Here is a 12223-nt window from a genome sequence, read left to right as displayed (position 1 = left end):
CCTTAATCTCTCAATTCCTTTCAGACAATCACACCCTACTTACTGTTGCACGGCAGCTCATCTGAACCGTCTCCACAGTCATCAGTGCCGTCACACCAGTAGCTGTGTTTGATACAGCGTCCGTTAATGCAGCGCCGGTAGCCCTTCTTACACATACGGTTCGCTGCAAACAAGAGTTAAAATGTAACACTTCAAATATCAAGCAGATTCTAAACAGGGTACAGATTAGGAAATGCTTCTGAAAACTACAAAGCAGTGTCATGCTTACCGCAGTAGGACTGCTTCTCATCAGACTTATCCTTGCAGTGGCCGAGACTGTCACAAGTCAGTCTGTAGTCGATACAGTCGCCGTTTCCACACTCAAACTCATCCACGCTGTTACAGGTTGTGTTCTCCGCTGGGAGACAGAGAGATATGCTTTCATATTAAGCTGTACTTTTTAGAGGAAATTAATGGAGCATATTCAGAGCGGGCTTTTAGACACTAGCTCTCTCACCAACACAGGTGTTGTCTCCCAGTAGTTTGCGTTCTCCACGGCAGCTGCAGTTGACTCGTCCTTCTGACGTGAGCAGACACAGGTCCTGACAGCCTCCATTATTTGTGAGACACAGAGAAAACTCACCTGCAGACACAGACATTATTAAAAATTACTTAAAGATATTTTTAAGTAAATGTTACTATTTTTTACTATGTATCGTTATAACAGTGCATTTATACGAAGATTGTCCTAATTACTGTCAACTGTTATTTAGTAATATTTGATTGACTTCTTGGTTGCAATTATGGGCGCTATGAGGTTGAATAAATAAATAAACAAATAATCAATCACTCTTTTAAGCCATTTCAGGGCTGTGTTATTTTAGTATACTATTACAGTTTTTGTTAATATTTTGAATTAGATTTAATTTTTGTGTTTTCTGTTGTCATTTTAATTTCAGTTAAAGTTTTGGTATTTTTGTCATTTTTATTTCAGTTTTAGTTGTAGTTATTTTAGTACATCAGGATAAATAAATGAAAATGAGAATTGATGTCTTGTCAACTAGCTGAAATAAGTTTTTATTTTTGTATTTTATTTTAGTTAACATTTAAGTAATGCAATTTTTGTGGATTAAGATTTACTTAGCTATAATAACGTTGTGCAAATAAGATATATTTCTAAAAATAAGATATATACTGTAGATCAAGATATATTTCTGATATTGCCATGCTGAAAAAAGATTTAAAACATAACTAATTTCTTATAACACACGGATAAGCAAGTCTTCAGTACAAAACTTACAGCTATTGGTGTCTTTGGCCACAGCAACGATGCCCATTGGCTGTTGAGGAATGTCGGCACGTAGGACTTTCATATCTGTGCCGTATTTATTAGCTCTGAGCACAGCTCTGCGCACCCAGTCTGTCCAGAAGATATAGTCACCGTACACAGCCAAACCGAAAGGATGCACTGGCTCATTCTTCAAGACCACCTGACCACAGGTACAATTTACATTCGTTCACATTTGCAAACAATTTCAAGGTGTACAATGTCAGTAGCATGTGTTCGCTAAGAATCAAGATCATGAACTTTGTGTTGTTAGAGTCATGATCTACCAGGTAAAAGTCAAGAACTCTCACTTTCCCATGAACAAACATAAAAAATAAGACATAAATAGAGAGGAACTCACAAAGCGTCGGCTGCCATCATACTCGCAGCGCTCAATCTTGTCAAATGTGGCATCGGAGAAGTAGATTTTCTCAGCACGGTGGTCGATGGCCAGGCCATTCGGGGTGCGGATATTACTGCCAATGATCACCAGGATGTTTGCTCCAGAAAGAGACGCTCGCATGATACTTGGAGCCTGTTCATTCCAGTTAGTCCAGAACATCAAGCTGAAGGAAAGAGCACACAATTTTTTTTTTTTTTTAGTAGGCAACAGGGCAAAGTAATATTATATTATTAAATAAATATATTATCAAAGTATTCAATAATTATACATTATTAAATAAATAAAAACATAAAATTATTGCAAAAAATAAATTACAAAAATAAATATAATTTACTATGTGAACATCACTTTGGCAGTCAAAGCTAAAAATAAGGTTTGTGATATCTGTTTTTAAATAAAATTCTAAATAATTTCTTTATAAATTTGGCAGTAAAAACAAAAATGTTTTTGGTATTTGTTAGGGTAGTAATTCATACTGCATTTGATTCAAACTCTTGGGACTGTAGGCCCAGCAGAATGATTAAAACATAGCACTGCATCATGGCAAATTTGATAATCAACGTTCATACTCTTGGCATTCATCCAGAACAAAGGCTCTGGGGTGGTCGTCCCCAGACATAGTGACCACAGTGTCTCTGTCAAAAGCTGCAGTGCGACTCTGGTCCACAGTGTGCCGTGTGATGGTGGAGGTGGTGTAGCTGGTCCAGTAAAGTGTGTCCCAACCCCGGTGATAAGCCAAACCTTCAATTGACCCTACATCTGTTCAAAGGAAATGAAGGGGAAAAAATGGTATTACACTAAGGAAGCATATAGAGAATCCTGCTTTGACTGCTTGTTTCTATGAAAGGATGGCCACTTCAAACAGGATTAATATCATATAACCTTCATAGGGCAAGTCTAAAACATCTCTTTCAAAAATCCTCATCCTGTCCCAGTGAACAGTTTAATCCCATGACATGTGTGCATGTTGGCTTCAGCGTGCTGTGAGATAGCTGTTGTTGCTGGTGCATGTGTGTGTTTAGTGGTTTAGTGTCATCCGGTCATTTCATGGATGGGTGCCTGTGCATACAAGACCCTTCCCTCGCTGAATCTCTTTAACCACGGTGACTAGTTCTTCCACAAAGAGAGGACTGCTGGAAGAGTCTCAGACACAACGATGGGGTGAGAAGCAATGTGGAGCAATGTGCTTCAGTCAGAGCCATCGAAAGAGTCTCAATGAGGCAAAGTCACACTGAATAATAGTCGCCTCCACAATTTATGAGCCCATGAGGGCCTTCGCTGCATCTATCTGCATCACATCAATGACTGCTTTACGACAGCGATTACTCCACCATAAAAGGGGAAGGACACTCAACCAAGCCGTTTACTTCTGCTAAAAAAACAATAATGATCCTGTAAAACACATCAGTCTTAAAACCGAAGGAAGAATAACAAGATGCTGACGTAACAGCCACCACCTTCTAAGTAACTAACAGGTGAGACATCATCATCACAGAAACGATGATGTTCTGAGAAAAGGTCAGTAAACCTGACAATCGATGAATTAAATGATGATACCTGAACAACCATTCACTGTACTTTGAACTTGGAGGTCAGGAGGATCATTATGGTGCACCTCTACGAGAGAAATCTCACATTAGGACAGCCCGAGGAGAGTCGTCTTGCTTTCCTTGCAGCAGTCCTGGAATAGCCAAGCTAAAGAAATTGGAATTAATCTGAAGAGTCATATAATTGATCATAAGAAGAAAGTTGCATTGGGCACTTAGATTCAAGTGGAATCGACTGTTCGTAATGTAGCAGTCACTGACAGATGCAGGAAATCACGTTTTGCAGGGTTGCCTGGTTTCACTCAATCAATACAAGCAAACAGCAATCATGGATAGCCACAAGGTAAGCACCTTCCATAATTTCAAATAAGAGATGAAGTTTAATAGTTATCACATGTGAGAGGACATTACAAATTATGAAATACAAATTATGATGATACTGGAATTGACTGCCTTGTTAAGAACTAAATCTAATAAAAATACTTTTCTGTTCATTTAAATAATTTCTGTTAATTAAAACAAACTGTTAATTAAATTGCTGATTTTAGATGAAAATTTTAAATGAAAATTAGAAATGTGGTCTTGACAACTAACTGAAATCAAATTAATTTAAGATTTAAAATATATAAATTATAAAATATATTAATTTAAAATATAATATAATATAAATTCTACTTGCCTCTATTATATTATATTACATTATTTTAAATACTGTACTGACTATTTATTCTTTTATACTAAAATTTAGCATTGTAGTCACAGGATATTTGATTGGTTACTGCTAAAGCTCGCTTGAATTTGTTCTATATTATTAAAGGGATAGTTCACTTTGCACACAAAAAGTATTCTCATACCTTCATAGCATTACAGTTGAACAACTAATGTCACATAGACTATTTTAACGATGTCCTTACTATGTTTCTGGGCCTTGAACGTGGTAGATCCCTTGCGGTCTATGCAGGGTCAGAAAGCTCTCAGATTTAATCAAAAAATATCTTAATTTGTGTTCCGAAGATGTAGAAAGGTCTTACGGGTTTGGAACGACATGAGGGTGAGTAATTAAGAGACTTTTCATTTTTGGGTGAACTATCCCTTTAAATGTGAAAGTATGAATCTCTAATGATAACTGACTGGGCAGTGACCCAGCTGCATCAGCTTTCGGACACATTCTGTGTGAGACAAACTTTATAATAATTAAATATTTTAATTAATATTTTGAAATGTCCTTTATATACCAGTTACCATGAATTCTCAACTTCCTAGGAGGCCATACTGCTAAATGCTAATGCTAAACACGAACAACCACCCTGGCGGAGACTGCTTTTATCTCTTGGAGTAAACACCCCAATGATGCTTTGCCATGTGAGGAAGTTATTAACTCTCAAAAGGGCTAATTATTAGCCTGAAGCAGATAACTTGAGGTTGAACATGTGTCATTCTACAATTTAGTTAATTACTCTTCAGTGTATATCAAGACGATCAGCACGGGGACAATATGAATATTAGCCATGATTGTGCGAGTCTGAGCTGAGAACTAACACGGGTTTTAGCTCCCACTCTGGACGCAATAGTCAAAGTGATCGGGCTGGTGGGACATTCACTGGTTATCTATGTCCTGACCAGACAGAGGAGGAAAAATGGACTCCAGTCTCTTCAAGGGACAGATACGCTACTTTTAGGCTTAAGTGCTTCGGATCTACTCCTGCTCGATTGCCTGCCTTTTCACACTGCCACTATAGCACTGGGCTACTGGCCTTTTAGCAGTATCCTATGCAAAGTCATCAGTTTCCTGGGAGTGGCCTATAACTCTGCAAGCGTTTTCACTCTAGCTGCATTAGCGGTAACACGCTACCTCATTGTGGTGTACCCCACTTGGACACATCGCCTTCCGATTGCGGGTTACTGTGATTCTCCTGTGGGTGTCGGCAGCGCTCACCTCAGTTCACTTTTCGCCAATTGAGAACTGCACCCATCCACTGCTTTGCATTCCTATCAGACCTCAGCCAGTTAGTCTACAGTACCATTCTGTTCCTGTCCGGCCTTGCTTTGCCTCTGATCATCATCGTCGTCATGTACACCAAACTCTATGGCTTCCTTCGAAGGACGTGACTGCAAGGTACTGCGCCGCAGCTGGAGCGCTACCAGAACCAGGTGACCAACACGTCGATCCTGTTGGTGTTAGTCGTCACCATCTGCTGGTTGCCATCCTACATCCTCATGTTTTTGCTCATCAGCACCAATAATAGCAAAACACACGCACATCATCTCAATTCGCCATCATCTCCCGGCTGCTAGCGAGCTCCTCAGTTGTAGCCAGTCCTCTGCTCTATGCTTTCATGTCAAACAAATTTCGTCGAGAGTTGTTGTCATTGGGACGGGTGTGCTGCAAAAGTTGCGGGTGCATAATGTGTCCAGGAAGAACCATAGTGCAGCCCTTTAACCCTGTGGAGCTGGACACACCTCCCCAACCATGAAGATTTAATGTGCTTCGGCTGTAAAATGCAAAATCAGTAATGTGACTAATGATGTGCTGAGATAAAGACAATAAATATTAGACATACGTTTGAAGTGCATTGATTTGTTCTGCCAAATATAGAGCCTGAATTACCTGGGAACACTTCGATGATATTATGTAATAATGGATCATTATGTGAAACTGTATATTGTTAAGCAATGTACTTTAGTTGACCTGAAATGTCCATGCTAGTGTTTTTATATATTTTAAACCACTGCTGAATGCATGCATGTTTACTTTTTTTACTGATTCATCATATGGCATATCAGGAAGAAACTGTCTACAACAACAGCAACAAACTTTGAATAGAGGGTCAATGCTTTTTCAATGCTTGCACTGCACCACAGGCCTTTATGTTACTTAATTTGTGTTCTTACTACTTCATGCTATTGTAGGAGCTGATAAACATTTTCAACCTCCACTTTTCATCCTTCAAAAGAACAGCATTTATTAGAGAGAGATTTTTTTTGCAATAATGTAAAAGTCTTTACTGTCACTTTTGATCAATGAAACTAAAGGTATCATTACCATTTTTCACTGTTAGTATTGCTGTTAGCCTCATCCAGTTGGTTTGCACAATACAGAGCAATAAAAAAAAGAAAAAAGAATGAGAAATGTCGGGCACTTACTCTCCACTATGGTCTTGCGGTCAGAGCCGTCATCGCTGATCTGCTGTATGTTACCAAAGTGAATGTCGCTGTAGAAGATCCGGTTGGCTCCCTTTCCACCGCCACCCCTGTAGTCAAAGGTAAGGGCGATGACGTTCTTCATGTGCTCTGGGTCTTCGAAAGGTTTAATGGGAGCATTGAGGTTTGTTTCATCCGACAGGTGAATGCTCTTTAGTATCGTGCGCTCTGAGTAGAGGAGGTAACCATCATAATCCCTGCAGCTGCGGCCGTTCTCTGCCAGCATACCGTGTGCGCAGGCACAGGTACGATTGCCGTTACCACTGTACAGACACAGCTGTTCACAACCACCATTGTTCACTTTACAGATGTTGGTACCTGCAAACGATATTAAGATATAAAAATGAACAGTTCCCAATCCAGCTTTTTATATACTGGGGTCTCTTGGTAGTCTGAGAGCCTGCATGGAGGGGTGCTCATGATTGAAAACCCCTGCCACATAGTAATAAGAAGTTCTTTAGAATGCTTTTTTTAGGAAGATACACACCTTGCTGTCTTGCACGGTTGAAGACTTTAATGTCTTTAAGCTGTACGCCAATGCCTGTTCTCAGATACACCATATCTGTTGCATTGTCCTTGTTTCCTCTCTTGATGGAGCCATTTGCATGTGTCCTATTGGAAATAGAAGAAGATAAAAAGCTCATTACCTGTAAAGTCCACTGCAATATAAAATCTTTGAGAACAGGTCAGCTAAAAAAGGTAATTATAGTTAATAGTAAAGAAATAATGAGTTCACACCTGTCACTCCAGTAGATGTAGTCCTCAAATACAGAAACAGCAAACATGTCCATGTTGTTATTAGACAGCACCAGCTCACGGTTTTCTCCAGTCTCCAGATTTATGCGCTCAATTTTGTCTGTACGAGCATCACACCAATATAGCAGGCCCTCCTACACATTATACAACATTAGTGATACAGCACTTGCCATACTCTTGTGGTTTCACTGCTAGGATACATTTGTCTTTTATTTTTTTATTTTTTTATTAAAATAAAAATTAAATTAAATAAACACTACCATCCAAAATTATGGGGTTGTTAAGATTTAATTTTATTTTATGTTTTTGAAAAAGTAACATTTTGAAACATTATTATGATTTAAAGTAACTGTTTACATCAATATATTTTCAAATGTAACTTATTCCTGTGATCAAAGCTGAATTTTCAGCATCATTACTCCAGTCTTCAGTTTCACACGATCCTTCAGAAATCATTCTAATATGCTGATTTGGTGCTCAAGAAACATTTCTTCTTATTATCCATGTTGAAAACAGTTGCTTAATATTTTTGTGGAAACCATGATAGATTTTTTTGAGTATTTTTTGATGAATAGACCAACGTTAAAAAATATATATTTTGTTGAATTATAATGGCTTTATTTTCTAAAATTAATAAATAAAATAAAATAAAATTTCTTACAAAAAAATGTTTTACTGACCCCAAACTTCTGAACAGAGAGGTGTATAATGATAATAATAATAATCATCATCTTCTAAAAGTTTATTAGCAATCAAATCTGGTACCAGAACCAACAATAAACTTGTTCTACAAAAGAGGCACAGTGTGTTTATGTACAAACCTGGTAATCGATGGAGATGCCATTTGGCCAGCTGATGCTGACATTGACAAGAACTACTCTCTCAGAACCGTCCAGACGAGATCTTTCAATACGTGGATACTGACCCCACTCCGTCCAGAACAGATACCTGAACACACAAATACTTGAGTCTAGGATCATTTTTTAACACGAAAAAGAGCAAATACACAATATTTTCATGTTCATAGGCACACACTCCCATCTTCACTAAACATACGGACACATTCCCTCACCCTTTCTGTGGATGTACAGTAATGGCACGTGGTTTGTCCAGACCCTGAGAGATGACCACATAGCGGAAGGAGCCGTTGAGTCTGGCCACCTCAATCACATCAAAGCCTTGATCAGTCCAATAGATGTTGCCTATTTATACAAAACAACACAATTTGTTAGACACACTAATATACAATGTGTTTTTAATTGTGTGTTTGCACATTTGCACACCTGCAATCCAGTCCACGGTGATGCCTTCCACACGTCCAATGCCATTGGTCACTATATCCTCCCTCCAGGTCTGGTCTCTCTTGGCTCGGCTAATAGTACTAAGGCCCATGTCAACCCAGTAGATGGTGTCATTCTCTACAGGGCAAAAGAAGCACAAAATACAAGTTAGTTGCATTCAGAGCAATTTTCAAACTAAATCTTTGTACACAAAGATATCTGCATACTCACCAGCATGGAAGTCAATGCCCACAGCAAGAGAGGTGCCCGACACAGGTACCAGGGCATCAGATTTATCTGATGGGTCCAGAGGAATGCCACGGATGCCCTCGTGCACAGAGTAGAGCAAAAACGAGCCCATGCCTTCACATAAAAGTGCAATAAACACAGTGTTAAAATGTGGTCATGTGAAAGCAAATGGTGTACATTAGTGATGTTTACATGAGATCTTGCCTTCACAGGACTGCTGGCCAGTCCTCAGACTATATCCAGCCGTACACATGCAGGCTCTTGTAGTTGGTGAAGTTGGCAAGCAAAGCTGAGAGCAGTCGCCATTGTTCTTACTGCAGAGGTTGGTACCTACAGTAGATATCAAACACATCCAAATGGTATTATATTTGATTCATAGTTTGCATGATTTTTTAAAAATTATTTATAGTTTGTATTCATTTTAAGCATTAATCTTAATGTATTAAGACCTATTATAATATTAATATGTAATCGGTCTTGTTATCTGACAGCCCAGGAATCCCCCTGATTATGTGCACTGTTTTCACATTTAATTGGATATTTTTGGGATATTTAGTAAAGTAAATAATAATAATAGTTGTTGTAAAATATAGTTTAATTAATTTTCCTTTAAAAAAGTAAAGGGGAAAAAAAAGTAAAAATAAGAATTCCTCATTTTTACCTCTAAATGCATTTACAGGGTCAAAGTTTCATAAGCTATTTAGGGTTAAATAATCAATATAAATTATATTATGTAATTTAATTTAAAATATTAATTAAAATGTATTAACCTCAGTTACATCAATATTTATTCTGTCTTGCCAGCTGACAATCCAGAAATCCCTCTTTGGATTATGTGATCTATTTTAAGATTTAATTGGATATTCTTTAAATGGAATATTTAGCAAATTAAGTAACACCAACAAAACAACTACACAAATAATAATAATAGTTTAAAAATTATTAATACATTTAAACATAACATTTTATCAAATTAAAAGTTTTATTTTAAAAATATATTTTTTTGCTTTTGCTTTAATTTGTTTAATCTTAGGTCAGACAGAAAGTAACAATAACAAATATAGTAATATAGTATAAATAATATACAAAAAAAAAATTTTTTAGGGTTACATAATCAATATAAATATGAAAACACACCTAGTTGATGCACAGTCTCATTGTAGATCTTCATATGCATCATGGGTGACGTGTTATTTCGGAGAACCTTCCAGTTGCCTCCATCGCTCTTGTCACATGTACCGATCTGATCTGTGCCCTGATCAGCCCACCACAACTTGTCTCCTATGCAAAAAAACATAAAATGTCAGTTAGTTATTTCAAATGGGGTTATCAATGCATAGAACTCTATGAACATTGTTCACATCATCACAATTGTGGTTTTCGGAAAGCACTGTCGCCTGGTTATGTGGATGAACTGTTAAGAGCTGTTGACTCGCACTGTTCATACTTAACAAATACTTCACAAGTCACAATTAAGCTAGAAAAACTTCAGTTCAGTGAGTTGCATTACAAAGTTTTAGAAACAGGTTGATTTTGCTCTCTCACCCATGATGGCGAGGGCTGTAGCTTTGGTGAGTTTTCCTTTCACACCCTCAATGATCTCCAGTCCAGAACCATCCAGCTTACAGCGGTTAATGGTGCTGTTCCCTGAGCTGATCCAGTACATCTGCTCCATGTAATAGTCTATGGACAGGCCTGCCATGGGAAGAAGTCAACGTATAAAAAAAGGCCTTCTTGTACCTTTAGGCAAACAAAAGTTACACAAGTCACTTACCCACTGGGCCTTTCTGATTGGTGAACAGTAATGTGTGGTTGGTGCCGTCCATGTTGGCCATACTGATGTTGTCCCCATCAAGCCAGTAGAGCTTTCTGTAAGCAAATTGTAAAGAAAATTTGACAAAGTAGATATCAGCCAAATAGATCACTGCAAATTATTTGCAACAGTGTTGCTTTAGTATTATTTAGAAACTATTATAGTATTTATTTGTATTTTGAATTAGCTTTTATTTTTATAATTTCAGTTTTAATTTAAATTTTATTTATTTTTTAAATAATTGTATGTGCTTTAGTCATCCTTATTAGTTTTTTATATTTCTATATAGCTTTAACTTATATTCATTTACATTTTAACTTTTAATATTTTTAATTAGCTTTAATTTTTATATTTTCAGTTTTCATTTTAAGTTTTAATAATTTGTTTGTTTATTAGTTTTTTATATTTCTATATAGCTTTAATTTATTTCAGTTTTAGTTAATTTAGTACATAAACATTTATTTCACTTTCTAAGTTTCATTTAAGTTTTAAATCAAATATTAATATTTTATTTCAGCTTTATTTCCACTACCAAAAATTATTTTATTCGTTTTAGTTACCAATACTTTTTTATTTGCAAAGAGCACCATGTTGTTAAAGTTTGTTGAGGTTCTGTTATTCAAGATTTTGGACATAGAGACGCATTGTATTGCTTTATTTTGGTTTGGTTTTAAAAAATATACTGTATATATAAATAAAGCCAGGAAAGTGTCTTCATATCTCAGTCTACAGAATGCCTGGAAAACACTGTGATGTACTGCCAGTGAGATAGGAAATAAACACTAATTTATCAAAAACATTGTAGAGGGAAAAACACAAATGAATGTCAGCTGAATTACTTATATTTTCTGCATGCACAAGCTTGCTATTTTTACTAGAAACTGGCGCGTCTAGAAACTAGCACACTGGCACTACAACAAACACATCTGGTTCACACTGGCCACACAACAACAACAGACTGAGAAGTGCAACATGAGGGCAGTCATATTGTCCAACCTATAGCTCACACTAATGAGCAACGTCTACATTTCTCATCTACACCCTTTACAATCTTTGCCAGAAACATACTGGCACGGCATCTGCTCTTCTCCAAATGTGGCCTACCAAACAAGCTGAGAGCGAAAGAGGCTAAAGAGACTAAAATGACAGAAAGGCACTAATGCTAAGCCTGAACTAGCAACAGTGCATGTGTGAGTACTTGTACTAACCCCAGGATAGGATGTAACACCAAACAGTGAGGCTTGTCCAGTTCATGGATTACAGCATTCTTGAAGGACCCGTCTAGCCGTGCAACATTGATCTGCTTCTTATTCGTATCATAGCTGGTCCAGAAGAGGTTTCTGGAGACCCAGTCTACAGCTAGACCCTGAGCATTAGGGAGGTCTAGCAAAAAATAAAATAAAGGAAGACAACATTTTTATCATGATTAGAATTGCAAACTGATCACACAGGCTGAAAATAGAGCAACATAGCAAAAATAAATGTGTATTTGTCTTGCCTTCTTTCCTCCAAAAAGTGGCATTTACTTTAAAGAAAGATATATTTCACAAATCTGGGGTCGGCAAGAATATTTAAGAATCTATAAGAACAGTAAAAGAGTAATGGTGTGAAATTTTACATTTTAAAACAACTGTTTTCTATTTGAATATATATATATATATATATATA

General features: G+C 37.0%; 1 protein-coding gene across 1 annotated transcript in view; it reads right to left on the bottom strand.

The window, feature by feature from the left end:
• LOC107593902 (low-density lipoprotein receptor-related protein 1-like) overlaps positions 1–12223 on the bottom strand; it is a 129091-nt gene that overhangs the window by 27731 nt on the left and 89137 nt on the right. The window contains exons 30-47 of the mRNA XM_016283779.1: positions 11764–11938; positions 10517–10611; positions 10288–10437; positions 9880–10023; positions 8947–9072; positions 8725–8856; positions 8497–8631; positions 8286–8415; positions 8035–8161; positions 7196–7347; positions 6945–7069; positions 6401–6775; positions 2279–2468; positions 1668–1872; positions 1280–1469; positions 497–622; positions 269–397; positions 44–163 (exon numbers count right to left, since the gene is read on the bottom strand). Of these exons, the coding sequence (XP_016139265.1) occupies positions 44–163; positions 269–397; positions 497–622; positions 1280–1469; positions 1668–1872; positions 2279–2468; positions 6401–6775; positions 6945–7069; positions 7196–7347; positions 8035–8161; positions 8286–8415; positions 8497–8631; positions 8725–8856; positions 8947–9072; positions 9880–10023; positions 10288–10437; positions 10517–10611; positions 11764–11938 (2826 nt within the window). The remainder of the gene's footprint in view (positions 1–43; positions 164–268; positions 398–496; positions 623–1279; positions 1470–1667; positions 1873–2278; positions 2469–6400; positions 6776–6944; positions 7070–7195; positions 7348–8034; positions 8162–8285; positions 8416–8496; positions 8632–8724; positions 8857–8946; positions 9073–9879; positions 10024–10287; positions 10438–10516; positions 10612–11763; positions 11939–12223) is intronic.

The sequence above is a fragment of the Sinocyclocheilus grahami genome, unplaced genomic scaffold, assembly GCF_001515645.1.
Source record: "Sinocyclocheilus grahami isolate Dianchi unplaced genomic scaffold, SAMN03320097.WGS_v1.1 scaffold177.1, whole genome shotgun sequence".
Classification (NCBI taxonomy): domain Eukaryota; kingdom Metazoa; phylum Chordata; class Actinopteri; order Cypriniformes; family Cyprinidae; genus Sinocyclocheilus; species Sinocyclocheilus grahami.
The sequence above is the reverse complement of the archived record's forward strand: the minus strand, read 5'-3'. Positions and strand labels throughout refer to the sequence as shown.